This window comes from Buteo buteo, chromosome 7, assembly GCF_964188355.1.
Source record: "Buteo buteo chromosome 7, bButBut1.hap1.1, whole genome shotgun sequence".
NCBI classification, from domain to species: Eukaryota; Metazoa; Chordata; class Aves; order Accipitriformes; family Accipitridae; genus Buteo; species Buteo buteo.
In genome coordinates, this window is record NC_134177.1 from 38,288,465 (window position 1) to 38,306,879 (window position 18,415).

The 18,415-nt window shown below is 40.8% G+C and overlaps 1 protein-coding gene across 1 annotated transcript in view; it reads right to left on the reverse strand.

The window, feature by feature from the left end:
* SPNS2 (SPNS lysolipid transporter 2, sphingosine-1-phosphate) overlaps positions 1 to 18,415 on the reverse strand; it is a 141,620-nt gene that overhangs the window by 58,968 nt on the left and 64,237 nt on the right. Inside the window, exon 3 of the mRNA XM_075032466.1 lies at positions 17,692 to 17,828. Within this exon, the coding sequence (XP_074888567.1) occupies positions 17,692 to 17,828 (137 nt within the window). The remainder of the gene's footprint in view (positions 1 to 17,691; positions 17,829 to 18,415) is intronic.

The window sequence follows — 18,415 nt, forward strand, 5'->3', positions numbered from 1 at the left end:
AAACAACTCCAAAAATCTTACGCTGCTACTCATTTGGACCACAGACATACCATAAACCACTTAGAAACTGGTCTCCAAACCACTATGTGTGCAATACAGGCATTTATATACACGCACACCCATATGCACCTTTCTCTCTCTCCAAGTGTATGCAAACATGACAACCAACATAAACAAATGGAAAATTCAGATATTACTCACACAGAGGAAGTACCATTCTCTCTTCTCCTGGTAGAAGGACACTTCTACCATCTCCTCTGCACTAGATTTCCCCCCCAAGTGTTTTTTCCTCTTTGTCCTACCCCAGGATTCTCAGCAGTTTAGTGAGACAAAAAGGGCTGACACCAGCCAAATTCTTCTCTACATTATCTGTGCTTAAAAGCAGTACAGGCAGATAAGACTTTTAACTGAATTTCACTGTTCCCCAAGCAGAAATTGATATATATTAAAAGAAGCTTACTCCTTTCTACATTACTTTGGAGCTCTTCTGTAATTTGTTCATCTGTGCAAATAGTTCTTGCTCTGGCAGGAAAATTGAAAACATCTGAGTCAGCTCTCAGCACCTAAGCTTATTTCTTTTCCATAGGTTAAGCCCAGCAACCTCAGGACTGTAGTGTCTTTTTCTCTGGGTCAGTGCTTGCAACTAAAGTGTTTTGAAACGAAGAGCTATTACAGCAAACCATTTATGTCTTTAATTTCGGTTAGCAGTCATGTCAGAGATGTCTGCATCTCCATAAGAGCTTCCAACATCTCCTGGTTTGTAGAGATGCAATGGTTTTCTTCAAATGACTGCATGGCAGAGATCCCCCTCACTGCCTCTGCCAAGTCCCTTTCTCCAACATGTATATGCCACAAAGGGGCTGATGCAACACAAGCCAGGAAAGATTCCTGTATACAATAAACTGTCGACATATGAAAAGAATGGTGGCTGACAGAGACCCAGAACTGCCACAGCCTTCCTGGGAATTTCCCTTCAAGAGATGCCATCACCAGGAACTAGCGCACAGAGAAAGCACTCATACGTATGTATGTGAGATAGACACGGTCAATGGACCTGCTCTCTTCTTCCCATCTCCTAACTATAGGGAAGGAAAAATATGCTCTAGCTCTACAGCTGAAAAATTTACTACTTTGTGATTTGAAGACTAACAACCCAAACAAAAAAGAAACCCAATCCCCAAAAATAGATGTGAGTTTTGGAAGTGATACAAATCCTTATGACTCGGGGAACATGCCGATTGTTAATAGAAATACTCTGTGAACTAACTTCTAAATTTCTTAAACTATCAGCGAACCATAGGCAACAGCAGTGATAGATCATGGGGTCAGATGGACCTGGCCTGATTACTGTTGCCAATGACACTACCCCCTAGAAACTGTAGGTGTGACACAATCTTTCCAGAATTTTCATCTGAAAAAAGCTTTTATGATTTGAGTTACATACTTATAATATGCCAAAAGATAGTTCATTTACTGTCTCTGCAGAGTATGACATGGTTTATATTCACATTTTCATGCTGATTTTACTCTCTATCTCATGCACACATAAATGTTTGACGGCCTAGGACACGTGACTAGCTTTAATCATGTTTGGACAAACCTCCTAATTATACATTTATCCTAGTTGTATAGACCATTGAGTGAGTAATACATGTTTTAATAGGTCTAATTACAGCTTTAACTTCTTTCTCCTTTTTTAATTAGTTAACAAAAGGAATTAAGCCACAGTTCTTTAAAAGATTAGCTGTCAGTGATAAACCTATAATCTGCCAAATATGTGTACAACTCTGAACCACCAGATTTACTGTCTAAAGAATCATATGATCCTTAAGCTTCAGTTATTAAGTATTTGCATTTGAACGTGGAGTAGCTTGCAAGGGTCTCATAAAAGAAGCTGAATACACGCTTCTTTCAGATTAGGGACACATGGACTGATGAGATCACACAGATATAGCCAATCTAGTACTAATTACTAGTGTGCGTGTGCTGTGTGTGCACAGCACCAGTGCAAGCCATGTTTTGAACTGACATTGCTGGTCTAAAAGAAGGATCTTTTATACTGCTACAGCAACTGCACCTGCACCCTTTCCTGTATGAGGATACTGAGTTAACCTTCTACAGATTCTACATTTAGCTTCTGTAAAAGAGGGCTCAGTACCATGAAATTCCATATTTTAACTGCGGAGGTCTGCCATATTTTCCTTCTTTTGTTATATAAACATTACGCAACAAACAAGAACACAGAATCAGGGTTTGCATCCTTTGAAAGATGTGCATAAAGCCATTCCTGCCACTAGGCAGCTAGGACTGCCACACAAAACCTATAATACATGTGTGTGGAATGACAATAAACTAAGGAGAAAGCATTGGGATTGATTTAATTTCCCTGAGTTTCTGGAGCAAACTCAGTTGAACTGTACTGCAGTTACACTCTTGTGTTCTACAGCTGGCAGTCTTGTGCTGACAACATCGAGGGTACCACAGCAGTCACAAGTGATCAGTTAGATCAACGGAAGATAGAAAAATCTGAAATACTGCAGGAGCCAGCTGACCAAAGTAAAACCCAGGGGGCTCAAATGTATATTCAAGGGCTGCACAAGAGTGGTCCCTTTTGACAGCTACCCTCATGCGCAAGCATTTGCCTTTCCTGAGCAGAACCTATATTTTCTGGCCAGGCAAACACTGCTTCCTCTTGCAGTCCATTAAGTTTTCCCAACCGTATCAATATTTTGCAGGGATCTAAGTGGTTAGAGATGACACACCACACCCTTCACTGCAGGTATGGCACAGATGTACCATTAACCATGACGCAAACCAAACCAGGAACATGCTTCTGAGTATCAGTATTGTGACTAAGAGCACTGGCTCCTGTAAACTCACAGTTCAAATTCCCGCTCATTAGCTGAGAGTCACTAGAAGAGCTGAGCAATGGAATGACATTACAAATGCAGGTGACGTATTTGTTTAAACACTAAACACTCCATTTCTCTTAGCCCTCCCAGTAATGATGGGGTCACCTTTAAGAATCTGAAAGTTTCCAAGTCAAACAGGGACACTGACATATCATGAAAGACAAGATGACATTAAATGATGATGTTCATGTTTTAAATTCCATTCTGTGTCTGGATGGATGATAAAGGCTACAGAAGAACAGAAAAGCCTAAATACATCTTCCACCTCTGTGCACCCCTGAAGCTTTTGAATTTTGAATACATATAACCAAGGCATCTGCCTTCCATTGGTGGATACAAGTCCTGGGTCCACACACTTGATAGGAATGGTGTGTCAAATCTAGATATGGACCACAAAGCCACACACCCTACCTTCTCAAATGTGAATGGTTCAAAACCTCCTTTAATAAAAGCAGAATAAATATTGTAAAGAGCTAGAGAGGGGTTACATATTTAGTACTGGTGAATTGTTCCAGGCCAATCCTGAAGAACATGTCTTCCTGTGAAGGGTGGCCCAGACTTTTAAGCAACTGAATATTCATGCCAAATTTTCAGACATTTGGTGTCTTACTGTCTGGGAGATCTTTGTGCAGGAACAAAAGGGAGATGTGTATCTACCTTTATCTACAAGTAATCTTAACTAATCCCTCACGGGGATTGCCAGCAGAGAGACCAAAATACAAAATAACATGGGGGGCAGAACTGTTTACTGTGATGTTTTGTTGGTCAGTCCTTTTCTCCCCCCATTGATAGGTTTGGGTAAGCATTGTTTTCAGGATTTCCTAAAACAAAAAGGAGCTGATTATGTTTAATCTCTGGGTGGCATTCATAGCGAACTAGGCAGGGTACATGCTTGTGTGGAGTCTGCTTGGCGACAGGTTGATGAGTTACCAGCTCTGATGCAATGCTGTGAGCTGTGAGTATTTTATCTCTTTTCTGTAGAGATACAAGTGCACTTAGAGGTTCATGCTACAGTTACCTGTCTGATAAATGTAACTATAAACTACCCTTCTCACCTCCAACAAGATGTTTTTCCCTTATCAGACGTGAGTCATGCTGGCTGGGTAGCCCTGGGGGAGATTCACTGCAGTTGCTGGTTCTTTTGCCATTTGGCCCACTGCAGAGCGTGATTGAGTTTAGACTCCTCTCTTCTTCCCTCATTCTGTGTGTCATCTCTTACCGATAACCACTTCTCACTTCCCATCTCTTTACAATCACAACTGCCTTTTAAGTCATTACTGCACACAACATTTCCCGTAACTTCTACCACCACTGGATTTAAGTTCTACAGTTTCCTGCCTTCAAATTGAAGTCTTGATGCCAAGCCCATCTTTCACCACCATTTTCAAACTGCTCTTCTCCTTCGCATGCATGTCACAGAATCAGAGAATAGTTGAGATTGGAAGAGACCTCTGGAGATCATCTAGTCCAAGCCCCCTGCTCAAAGCGGGGTCAGCTACAACAGGTTGCTCAAGACCATATCCAGTTGAGTTTTGAGTATCTCCAAGGATGGAGAAGCCACAACCTTGCTGGACAACCTGTTCCAGCATTTGACCATTCTCACAGTAAAAATGTTTCTTCCTATGTTTGAATGGAATTTCCTGTATTTTAGTTTGTGCCTGTTGCCTCATCTTTTCACTGGGCACCATTGAGAAGAGTCTGGCTCCATCTTTACTGCCTCCTTATCAGGTTTTGATACACATTGAAGGAACATTACAGGCTGTCAAGTCCCAACTTCTTTGAAACATTAACTCCTTCAGTCTCTGACACAGGCTCTCTAGGGATAGAAGCACAGTTCTAGACTGAGGATGCCACTTTAGCAAAGGTAAGCTATTCAAAATCCCAGTTAAATCCATAGGGCAGACTCCATCTCATCTACTGTGCCTCTGTTGCATTCACCCTAAACAGGTTTTTCTTCACTTGACTTTCCTGAAGCCTGCTTGGGCATGGGAAGTATACAAGTTTAAGTATTTGTGTCCAATGAAGAATGCTTCTCTTACCCAAAGGTCTTCCCCTGAACTCTGATGGGCAGGTCACTAACATTGAAGTTGAAATGCCCTGGGCCTTCCTTCAAGTATTCACACATTTTATTCACACATGCTTATTATATGCTGGCTAGAGGTTATAAACATGTTACAGATGAGACCATTACACCATACCAAAATTTAATAGCAAGCTACTGAGTTATTCAAACCTTAGCATACTTGATTAATCATTTGCTCAAGGGTCAATATATAAACTCTCTGCAATTATGATGGACTTACAGCTTCTAAAGCAGGTCTGATTCTTCTACAGCATCCATTTACACTATGTCAAACACTTCAAAACTTCAGCTCATTTGGATGCAATAAGTGTCCCACCAATTCTCAGCTCTAAGCACCTCACCTTTGAACCATTCCCTTTTGGGAAAATCTAGCTGGTATTCAGAGCCCTGCAAGGAGAAGAGAGACTACAGCGAGTAGAAAGAGAAAAAAATACCTATTTAAGTATAGAAATGAGCAAGGGAGAAAAAGCAAAGTCCCCTCACCTTCCCTTTGATTGTCTCTAGTATTTGTTAATGGCTTTAGTTCTCCCAGGTGACCTGTTCAGGCACACTTAATTGAATGTGAAAACTTTTATTTGGAAATATACTTAAGATTCTGGCTGATTAAAGTGTCTTTATTTTATGAGATTTCTATTATTACTTAGTACATAAAAGTAACAAATAAAGACTGTAAGATATTCTTTTTTCACTCATCACACCCTTCAATCAGCAACTAAAGTGTTTAACAACTGGATACCTACAGATGGGCTCTAAAGTGAAGCACCTAATTAAGCACTCTGGAGAAAAAAAAACAAACAAAACCACCCTGGAAGTAGCAAGACTCCCACAGAGCTTCCCAGAGTCGGCAGGGAGCTGCTGTGTGCTTCACAGGTACAAAAATCAGGGCCAGGATTTTCTTAGCTACTTGCAAATTTTGAATGTGAAATTCCCTTTCAACAATGAAATTGCAGTGTCCAAAATCCAAGTTCCCATCACTGCCCTCCCTTCAAACCTGTGGCCATCCTGGGAGACTCTTCTATTACTTTTCAGTCATTTTGGGGTAGCACAAAAGAAAAAAAAAAGACTAAACCCAACTCCCATCCTCCATCCAATTAGGTAATGTAATTATAAGACACTGGGTGATGAAGCAGCACCACTGGGTCCTGACAATAGCCTCAGTTAAGACAAAGCAGCATTTCAGCTTACTAATTGAAGGGCTTTTCATCTGATTGACCTGCCTGTGGTAAAAATATTACATGACACTCAAATGGTGGGATTTATGTTCTTCTCAATTTAGTCTCTTGGTCATTAATATCGCATTAATGACAGGGGTCTGAAATGTAATTGGAAGGAACGTAACAGATTAGCTTGCTTATTCACCAGAACACCATCCAGCAGAGTGCTACACGAATAGCTACTTATAAAATAGACCTTAAAAGAAAAAGGCTGATGTTTTCAAATAAATCATAGGGATCATAAAGAGCCCCATGTTACCAGTGCCTGCTAGAACACTGAGCTAAAGCACTTCTTTTCATCCTTGTGGCTCTGGTGTAAGACACGGAGGAGTCCACAGCATTTCACATGGCTGAAATAGTGGTCATTTATCCGTGTTACAAAACCATTACACATAGCTCAGCCAGAATATATCTTCCAAAACTGTCCCCCTGAGAACCTTAATAGTTCTGGGTCGGAAACAAACTGTTGCTTTTTGTTTCAGATCTGTCAGATGGGACACACTTACCAGTACTTGCAACAAATATCTCTGGCATTAGGCACTATCACCATTCCCTTCCTGAGATGTGGGAAGACAACCATAACACAATCACAAAAATAGGGATTGGGAAAACTACAACGTAGTTTTGCAACTGTGGAAACAATGCAAGGCTCTTGACACACGAAAGTTTCCAAATACTAACAGCTGGAATATGGCCTGGCATACACAAAGCTAAAGAATATTCAAAGGCAGTAACAGGCTGCTGTGTTCCAGCCACAGCTAAGTCACAAGTGAAGACTGAATCCAAGCAACCCAGCTATAAACAGATACCAGATTTTTCAGAAGAAATACTTACAGGCATTGATACACAACACTAACATCGTCTCCACCTTCAGTGAGATCTAACCACACTAACCTGATGGGGTGTCTTGGCCCAAACACTCTTTGGTTTGGACCAATTCTTAAACTGAAATTTACTCAAATCCAACAGACAGGTCTGGTTCTTGGAGAGCACAACCGCATATTCCTATCCCTGAGGCAATTACAGAAACTGATTTCTCAGCACCCTTTGAAAAAAGCATCAGCTGACTGAGACATCCAGGTGTGAATGTTTTGCCCTAACTATATGCATTTTCAAGGGTAGAACAAGTTTTGAGAGTCCATGAAGGACACATTTTAATGGAATGCCTCAAGATTTAAATGAAATTACCACAAACAAAGTTATAGTCCCAGCAACTTTACCTATACTGTTGGTTCCGCTGATTCTTGGCATATTTTACTTTGCATATGCTAAAAATTTAAGTACACCAGCAGGTCAGATCTTTTAGGCAACTTTGCTGAAAAACCACCTGAATCATTCCAAACTCCAAAATTTTTTCTTCCTGCTTTGTTTTCACACTTCTCTGGCTTGCTGACTCAATCAAGATCCAGAAGCACCCAAGTACTGTGAGAAAGGCTGACCTTGCAGTATGTTTGGCCTACATCTGAGAGATGTCTCAGTTTTAGCATCAGATTTCCAGAGAAACTGATGTATCTACCAATTTCTTCTACCTAGCAGCTTCTTCTTACTCATGACCCTCTTCGAACAGTTGTTATATTGCTAGGCGAAGCATTATTAATTGTCAAAGTTTTGTCATGCTGTAGCTTCATTTCATTCTCTAAATCCAGCCTATTTGACAAAATGACAATGCTATTTAACTATATTAAATGCATTTGCACATTTTGTCACTATCTTCTCGTGAAACTTTGTCAATCATGTTTTCAGACATGATGATCAGCACAATTCCAAGGGATTTCCAGCTCAAAATCTATTACATGGGTTTGAGATTAGTACTCTAATTCAATGTTATCTGAATTGCAAATGCAGTGTTTTGTGTAGCATGTGAACTTTATGCAGTTAAAAGAGATGTCAACACTTCAAAAGACTAATCTAGCACCTGGTACTCTAAGACATTTCCCATCTTCACACTATTTGCACATTACTCAGAACACAATGGTTCTTTTTTCAGCCTTTATGCATGACCCAGGAGGCCACAGATTGTGTGTGCCACTGAAGAAGCACTTACAGTTCCTATAGTATGACTGATGCTTTTGTATCAGCAGGCAACCAAGAGCTCAACCAAAGAAAGGCTCAAACCTCTACGTTTGCATCTGAACACAAGTCAGGGCCTTAATACACTTTCCCTCCCTCCTGCATCCTGTTTTTCAGAACAATATGCACAACCTTCAAGAACCACCAAAGCCCTGCTAATACAAAGTTTAGATTTGTCTCCAGGCCTCCTAATGAGCCTAGAACTGGCTTGAATGAATTGTTTTCTTTGTCTGTGAGGCACCATTAACTAAACTGTCCTGAAGCATCATGCTTCTTTCCAAGTCATAAGCCTCAAGAACACAAGCCATAACCTGCCTCATTTACATCCATGCTAAGTACATGTCAGCTTACATCCTTAAACAAACCGTAACATTTCTCCAGACCCATATTTGAACATCCCTGTGAAGCATGAAGGGACACGTTCTACAACACCAATCTGGCATCCTCTGAATACCCTCAACACACAATTACCTGGGAAGCTTATTTCCGATGGAACAGGATCACATGGTGCCATCCAGACATGGCAGTAGTGACTTGCTTTGCCTTCTGAACTTGTTTGACCAAGCCAGATTTCCCCACTACCGAAGTACAGAGTGCAACAGTGGAGCACTGCATCAGGAATGGCTTGTATTCCTCAGGTCACAACTACTACTGCAAGGGTCATGTTAAGCTGATAGGAAATTTTATAATTCCTTACCCTATATGTTAACATTTGCTTGGAAACTTACATGCAGCACTATTTCCGCCCCCCCCTCCCCCCAACCTGATTCAATCCCAGTCTATTCAAGGAACATTTTCCCTTTCTTCCATTCCTAGGGTGTTGTGAATGAGGCTGAGCTTAAGATGCTGTAATAATTACTTATAAAGCATAATGCTAAAGCATTATAGAGACTTCAGTGAGACAGGGTTGAAGCAGTAAGAAATCCTTTCTGTGTTCCATCAACATGCTCTGGGGTTAGGCCTCTGCTGCAGTATGACAAGCAGAATATACATTTTAATAGACAAGACAAGAAGAAGGACGCTTCCAAGACACACACAGCCTACCAATGAAATAAATATGCCTTCTTCCCTTTGCCTCCTCAGCAAATAACTGACCCAGGTGAGATTTCCTGCTCAGGCACAAAAAAAGCAGGACAGGTGGGATGATAGTTACAGGCAGGTATTGCTTCCAAACCATCCATTAACTGACACAGCAGCTGAACTTTCCTACTCTTCAACCTAGAGACTATAAATTCAGGTTTCTGCATAAAAATGGGACAAAGCTGTAAAGGTCTTTGGCCTGTAAAGATCTTTCATGCCGGCACCACGGTCCCCAGCTGTTGTCTCGAGGCATTTTCATGACCCAATGAAACAGCATCAAATATAAGCATATTGATTTAAAAAGATGTAGGGTCTGACTCAATTCCCACTAAGGCATGCAAAAGGTTCCCACAGACTTCCAAAGAAGGAGCTGAATCAGAACCACAGTCATAGACGCTATGATAATGATTTCAACATCGTCCAGTAACCTAGATAACCAACGGTTCTCTAAAAAAAGGGTAGGCAATTACAGGGAGCCCTCGCTGAGACCGACGGCAAATTAGCATTAAGCCTCAAGGCTGTTTCTTGATACTGTCTCAGCACAAACCTCTGTCCACCTGCTCCAGAAAATGCCCGAGCTCTGAGGAGCAGTTCTGACATTTCAGTGCAAATCGCTGCCTACATTTTAATGAATTGGCAATAGAAGCCTCTGCAGCAGCACGCGTCAGTTCAGGTGAGTTACGACATTCAGCAATAGAAACAGCTCTTCTTTCAGCATCCACAGTGTTTGATTCAGATATTGCATCATTTCAGACTGATTAATGACCCAAAAGTAGGTAGTAGAGGGCACGAACATAACAGGACATGACTGGGGTGATCTGAGAAGTCTCAATGGGACGTGGTGCCAGACTGACCCTACCTGGGGAAGGTGGGACTTGGGGGGTGTAATCTTGATCACTCTCAGGTCCTGGAGAGCCGAACCGATCCTGTTCCAGACACACTGCAGACAGGAAACGCCATGTATGGCAGATATATTCCTTATCATAGTTTCTTGAAGTTCATTTTTCTCATCACAGGAATAAGCTTTCTGAGTAAGCTTTGGAACTACACTCTGTCTCTCTCCTGGCAGCCATCACCAGCTATGCTTTCAATAACTCTTCCCAAATGCTTTACAGATACATAGATGCAGACACTGAAGGGAAAAAACCCAACACTCAGAGCAGAAAATACAACACTCGAATTTCTGATAACATCTATGAAAAACCTCCTCCTCTCATAGATTGGCTTTTTGGGGATGATGCTCTGAGAACACCCTAACCTGTTTTTTATTTATAGTTTCCCTTGGAAGAGGGACAGGTAGAAAGGGACAAGGTAGGAATATAAAGCAGCTAGGAGACAAACACATGACTAATTCTGTGCTCTATTTCAGCAAGCTGCAACTATTTCATCTATATAAATCTTTTCCCATCTCTTCTGTCCTAGGTCAGCAAAATCTGAGGGAACAATGAGGACCCAAGATTCAAGAGTTCAAATCTTTACACTTGTCTGTGCAGGAGAAGATGTTGCTCTTACACGAAAACAGTTTCCCATACAGTATTTCGTATCAGCTGTGCTGAAGATGCTTAGCAGGCTTGATAGATGCCCAGAATACCTTAAGACCAGCTCAGCCAATGCTTCATTATTGAAGGAATAAGCAATAGCATATTTTTTTCCTACAGTACACCTCACATAATCCACATTAAAAAAATGCAAGATAGTAAAACTTATAAGAGTGCTGTGAATAGCACTGGGAAGAAGGAGCAGCAGGTGCCTTCTTGCTGGAGAGGAGTCAAAGAAATGGTGCCTTTTAATTCCCATAGGAACTCTCATACTTCCTTGCCCAGAGAGAGTGGATTTTGATATGTCTTGATCTAGTCCTAGCTGGAGCTGGAGAGTCAAGTAGCCATGAAAACACAGAGGGAGTTTCTCACAGCAGAACTGCTGCAGGAACTTGACAACTCCTACCTCCCAAGAGCTGCAGCTTTGGAGATCTCATCCCCATCTCCAGCAGCCATATAGGTGTAGGTACATATAACCAGACTTGAGGTAGGTTCATCTCTTCTGATGGGCAATGCCACCACCAGCACACTGCAGTGCAAGTAAGCCTTCTGCATAGCAGGCTGCCGCGAGGGGAAGCAGGTCTAAAGGGGCCTGTGGGAATTACCTTTCTTCAAACTATCTGCTTCCAGACATATGGGAGAGGGAAAGCGAAGCAGAATCAGTCCATAAAGAATTTCACTCTGCAGCGTAAAGCGGAGATGAGAGCCCTTATCCTCTCCCTTTCTTCTGGGACTTCAGAGCCACCCAAATCCAGCACAGCATCCTCCCTCACCTGGCACCCACTGATCCCCAGTCCCCCAGGACAGCAGCTCTCCTGTGGTGAGGAGGGACCCCTGATAGCTGGAGAGAAGAAGAGATGTATAGATTGCCATGTGTCATCTTAACAGAGCAGAGGCAAAGCAGGAGTAGGTTACAGCTACTGGGTAGCACAGCAGGGCATTAACCAGCATTACACGTACAGCCATAATAGTAGCACTTCGTAATTTGAGTGTTGACACCGCTGGCAGATAGAATAGCAACACTACCATAGTATATTACCTACCCTCATCTCTTCCTCTGTGATAAGAGAGTATGCAGTGGACTGTATTTTTCCTGAGCAGTCTAGCATAAGGGCAAGTGTGCAGATATCCAAATGTCAACAGCATATGCTCATCTGTAGGGTTCCAGTACCACATTAAAGGCTGGCAAAATACACCAGAGCCAACTAACAGCCTTTGTCCGTGAACACCCCGTGTTAGTTCCAGCACCAATTTCTGTAACAGCCACATGGTCAGGAACTGCATGTGAAGGAAGGGACTGAATGTATGTGCAGCAGACTTCACAAGGTTGCTGGGAGAATATTTTTTGCCTTCTTTCTAAAAGAGAGTTCTGCCCAAAAATAATAGGATGGAACAGTAGGATATAAACATTCCAGTAGTTCATGGTGACTTCAAAGATAACACTCAGTACTCTTCTTACATACAAAATGATGGCTTGGGGCTTTTAGTTTTGTTTGTTTCTGTTTTTCAAACTGTGGATTTATCTTACATAGTGGAAGCAAAAGAACAGAAGCTGTATGTGTTATAATACAACTTCTGCCAGAGCATGTAAGACTAAAGGCCTTTTTTTTTTTTTTCTTGGAGTGAATCATCATGTGGGGGGAGGGGGGTGGTTTATGTTTACGTTTTTTAAAATTAACCCAGCTAACCATTTGTTCCATACTGCTTGCAATTTGTTGCTTCTCTTTTAGCACTCCTTGAAAGACAAGCTTTGGAAATAAATACACATCTGGCAAGTCTGAAAGACAGGACTTTAGTAAGCATTTCAGGCTAACTGGAATTCCACAGTGGACTATTTGCTTCCTCTTTCAGAGATAAATCAAAAGGAGAGGAAAAGAAAAAAAACACTAGTAGAAATACCTATCCAGATTAACTTGCAGTGGGAACAAAAAGGTTTTATCATGTTAGCTATATCAACACTTAAACAGAAATATTTACCAAGAACTGTAGGATTCAAAAGCACATTCCTGGTTTACCTTGTTAATTCTTTGCTTTTCCATTTCCATACTCTTTACCATCTGCAACTCTGATGTCTCCCAGCAAACCCACATTACCACAGCCTGGTCTGGTTGATTATTAGGTACACTTGGTCTCCCAGCCTAGTGGAGCCTAAGTACTTAGCAGAATACTGTGCTCATCTGTAAAACAGCATCCCTTTTACACAGAAATACGCTTTATTTAAGATATTTACATGGGAAATAGCAGTATTTTACGAGACTGGAAAACAGCCTGCAACTTTCCACCTCCTAGCTCTTTCTTGCTTTAAGATCCTGGTGTCTGCCCAAGAGGGAGAGGGGTCCTGATCTCTCAGAAGTTTGTACTAAGAGGGGTAGGAAGGCTAGCACCAAAAGTAAGTTTTCACCTAAGACAAATTTCTGGCCAAAGTAGTCAGCTGTAAGAACTATTATTATGACTAATAGATGTGGATATCCAAGCAGCCAGAAACAAACTCTCAGCACATGGACTGATCACTCCTGATAACCATGTTGCTTCATGTGAAACTGTTCCAGAGAGAAATAGTGCAATTGGGATTACAGACTCTTTCCAATGACATCCTGGAATATAAACCAGCTCAAGATGATCAGGCACAACACAGGCAATCAGGCACTATGCTCATCAAAATGCTATCTAGACAAAAAAACCTGGTTACTTATTAAATCAGAGTTTATATTGATACAGAGGAGGACAAACACATATTTAGCTTTTTGTGTGTATGGAAGTGCATCTTGGTAAAGAAACTCCATGAAGATTGTCTGCTCAGTGCATTTCTTTGCGATATGACTCTATAATGCACAGCAGCTCACTTATTTTTTGCTAATTTATTATGGAGCATGAACCAACAACCAGCAAGTGTTTTCTCCAAATGCTTGCCAAAAGCCAAAAACAACATGCAAAAGGATTTTGCAGGTGAAAGTACCAAAATTTGTGCACCCGCAGGTGCAGAACTGATTAAAAGGCATGCATAAAGGGAGGTAATTTCTAAGCAGGTGTTTGTACTTAGAAAACACAAATTAAGATATATACATACTTTATTGAAGTTTCTATAAATGGAGTTAATCTAGAGATCTACCTAAATATGTACCAACTTTAGCTAATTTTAGATTAATGAACAAATTTGTTAATGATTTTTTTATGCAACTTCTATTTTAGAAAGTGCTAAACAGTGTTACAGAGCAGAAATGTGCAAATACCAGAGACAAAGTAGAGGAAGATTCATTTCTTATTTTTCTATAGAGAAGTTGTGCACAAATATAAATTATCAAATCACATTACTTGACAGAATAAAAAATTATCTTTTCAATATTATCTCAATCTTGTTACTTCTGCTGATTTTCTTCAGTTAAATTTATCATTAGCTATTTTCATCCATGAAACCAGGTATATTTATGGACTTACTCTCTGATAAGGTATTTATTTGGGTTTCTTATTTTGATTTGTTTTAAATGTAATTTAAGACCTTATGAACAGTAACCAAACATTTAAGTATCTAGTTGTCCTGTTTCTACATTGCTATGCATGGAATTCATGCACTGTTGTTTTCTGTAACTATCACCTCCTATATACTCTGGAACTGTCCTTGAATTCTGGTCTGATTTTCATTTTTCCTTGTGAGAGCCTATTATTTAGTTATTTAGTAGCTACTAGCAGATGAGAGGTTCATTCATCATTTATTTGATGGTCATTATTCCATAGTAAAAGCCCAAAGATATTTGGTAATAAATAACTAAGGATATTTTAATAAGTGGTTACAAACCTTAACGCAGTGCTCTCTAGCAACTACATGTCTGCATGCTGCATATATCCAATTCCCTGTTTTATCTGCCAATTTTCAGTCACTATCTTTTTAACCCAAACAGCATGAAATAGCATTTAGATAGTATCTTAGATGAACTGCTTCATTGTGCTCTAATCCTTTTTTCCAGATCAAAATCCATCTGAGGTAGTTTTCTCACTCCATGTCCTTTTCTTGCCACATATGTATTTCTTTACTGAACAACTTGACAGCAAGACAGATAAGAATTAACATGTCCTTTTCTGTATACTTGTTTGCACAATAAATTACAAATAATCTAGATATTCACTCAAAATAGCATTTTGATTGTTTTCCTTTAAGTGTCCAAATTTTAAGCAGGAATTAATATTACCAACACACTGCCGACAACCTTTACAAATTGGGTGCCTTCACCTCTGTAGCTGCTTTCTGCCTTTGTTAAGCTGTCTCTTTCCATTTACACTTCAAATTTGAACTATGCGGATGTGTACTCTATTTAATTACACAGTAATAGCATGCATGAGGCACTAGACACTGTCAAAATTTGAAGAAAAGCAATCCCTGAAGACACAGTCTTCTATTTTATTGAATGCCTATTGTTTCCTGCCTAGTTCAGTATTTTTGCAGTTGCCACAGTACAGTTTTTCAATGGGCTCAGCCTGTGCCAACTTGCTCCTTCTTGCACTGTGTTTTCATGTTGACTTGGATGTGAGTACTTATCTACTTACAGTGGTCTTACTACTGCTTTTATTTGTACCAGCAAAGAGTTTTTCACATTTCAGCTCCTAGCCTTCCTCGCTGACAAACACACATTCTGTCTTAAAAGAAAGAAAGAAAGAAATGTTGAGAGAAGAGCCAGTGTTTTGCTCCTCAAATCCTAGAAGACAAAGATCAGGAAAAGTGCCTAGTTAGTCACTGCATAAAGAAAAGAGCTGCATCAGCTCTTCTCTGACCCTTTTTCTCATTAGCACTTCAGGAATTCACCTTGTTCAATGTGGCATGTCTTCCCAATCAGAAATCAGGCCTCCAAAAAGGATACCAAAGTAGTAGCGTTACTATGTGAAGTTGGGATTATGCTTATGACCTTGCTCAACTGCTGCAGCCACTGGGTAGAGCATATCCATACAGCAGCTGCAAAATTTTCCATAATTTCCTGGAGTCCATAACAAGACCTGGGCATGAGACCTCTGGCTTAAAAGGTAAGTCTTCTGGTAGAATTGAGGATCACAGTAAAATCAGGACAGGGGATTTTTCTCAGTATTGGGACAGGTTTTGTCCAAGGTCGTAGTTTGGGTCTAGAGTTAGTACTGACGCAAATCCAGAAGGAATTAACACAGGTCTGGCTATTTTGATCTTGTCTCTCTTGTGACTTCCAAAACATTGGGGTTTGGATTCCAAACATAATCCAGCTTTATTAGCATTATTCTCCCTTTCTTTGGCTAACAATATGCCACTTGCACTCTGAGCTCCTGTATACCAATGATCATATGTATTAATCCCTGAACTACTTCAGCTAATAAGCCCCAAATTCTTAAACTGAAAATCAACTCTGAAAACATAGAATACATCAGTCCAGTTCCAGTGTTCCACTACTTGCAACTACAGGACTAGGTCCATTGCAGAAAGATCGATGAGAACCTGAGCATGAATGTATGTTTGTAACATGAGAACTGTTTATAAGCGGGTGATTGGCTCTTTCATAAAATGCTTCCCTCTTTGGCCTCTGATCACAGTTGCTTTTGCAGAATGTTGTGAGAGAGATTAAAAAAAAAAAAAAAGAAAATTAAAAAAGCCTCTTCATGTTAGATGGGAGATGTTCTTTCTCTAGAAAGGATGCTTCCTGGCCAATTATAAACCAGAACAATTTACTGAGTTACAGGCTTCTACATTTGGCCATACGCATTTTTCTTTAGGAATGCAGCAACAATCAATCCAACATGAAAGCCAGCCAGACATGTGACTGCCACTGCCCATTTTAGGTGGAAATTCTCTTTTATTAGAAACTGCAGAGCATGTGTGTGGGCAGGAGGGAGCAGGGTGGAGAGGTTTAGTCTTTGGTTGTCGTTCTTTAGGCGTGACCACAATGCTGCAATCTCTGGAACGCAGCTGGACAGAAAGGATGAGGAATGCCCCTGCCGCCCTTGGGGAAATCAGTCTGACGATGCCAGGAGCTGTGATTTGTCTCTCCAGGAATGTTGCCACCTGTAGCAATTAAACCTCCTCTATAATATGATTTAAACAAGGGGATATTTTTCCCCAGAAACTGCCTGATCATTGTTTCCTCCAAGTGCCTCTGACAGGCAAGAAAATTAATGCAATGAGGAGTCCTCAAAATTGGGTACTGTGGCTGTCCTGAAAGCAGGTGAGGGATGCTGTGCATAGCTTGACAAAATTAAGTGAGCCTGACAACTCCATCATCAGTTCCCCAGACATATCCATCAACTAGCGTTAAAGGAGCTGAAACTATGTCTAATCGCTATGCTATCATCCACCTTCACTGGACAGGAAACAAAGCGCATGCGTAAAACCACTGCTGGACGCGTTTCATCATTCCACATACCACGAGTAGACTTCCCAACAAACTCCAGTGTCTTCTGTTACATATCGGAAGACAAGAGAACCACTATATAGCCATGGATTTTTTTCCCCAAGTCTCTTTTAAAGCCTTTTAAAGTTTCTTTAGCATCTCCCTCAAAACAAAGCCCTTATGTCAACAGAAACTCTTGCTTAGATATGCTTCACCTGTTAATTTTTATGAATGTGCATGACCAAAGAATAACAGCTTTCACAGTTAAGAAAACACAGTTACACAGACCACACTTCACCCACAAAAGGTCAGATAATGCAACATGCTCTACGTCAAATACACACCAGAGGGATACATTCCCCTTGAGCACACTGTCATGGGAAGTGGGGATTTTTTTCGGTACATATTGTCCATTTTTTCAGGACACCCTGCAAAGCACCTTTCCAAAGATCTTACCTGTTCAGTGATGAAGGAGCTTGAAAAAGTGACAGCTGACCAAAAGAAGATCCCACAGCTGAGAATGATCTTTCTGTTGAAACGGTCACCAAGGTAACCAAAGATAGGTGCTGCAACCATGAAACTACATATGAAAACTGCAAAGGAGAGAAAAAGGAAAGAAACATTTAATAAACATCAGGCCAGGAACATGAAAACTAATTTTCTGCAAGCCAAATCCTCTAGAGAGCAGTTCCATTTAATTAGACATTCTGCAGCCCTGACTTACAAAGTTGCGCAGTCTGATAGGCTTTCAGAAGTCCCTGTTTCCTTAATCAAACAGATTTTTCATTCCCTGAGAAACTTCAGACCAGCGAACTTGTACTATGTTTGAAAGCTCCAGTCCCTCAGTCCGCTGTGAGATCAGAATCCAGGGATGGGCAAAACCAGGACAGAATAAATTAATAGCTTCTGCCTAAATGTCACTGAGAAAGTGAAGTGGAGGTTGGAAGGAGTTTCAAGCAAACAGAAAGCAAGCCAAGGGCTCCTTGTTGGCTCTTGCAGCAGAGACCAGAGAGAAATAGGCCACACAAACTGACGTTCTTTCACCCTTCCTAGCAGTATTTTAAGGCAACCATGAAATAGTGAGGAAAAACAGTAAACACTACTATCATCCTACTGGCACCAGCCCTGTAGTTAGACAGAAAACTGCTGTGTCCTCATTAGGTCCTTTCACCAATACTGA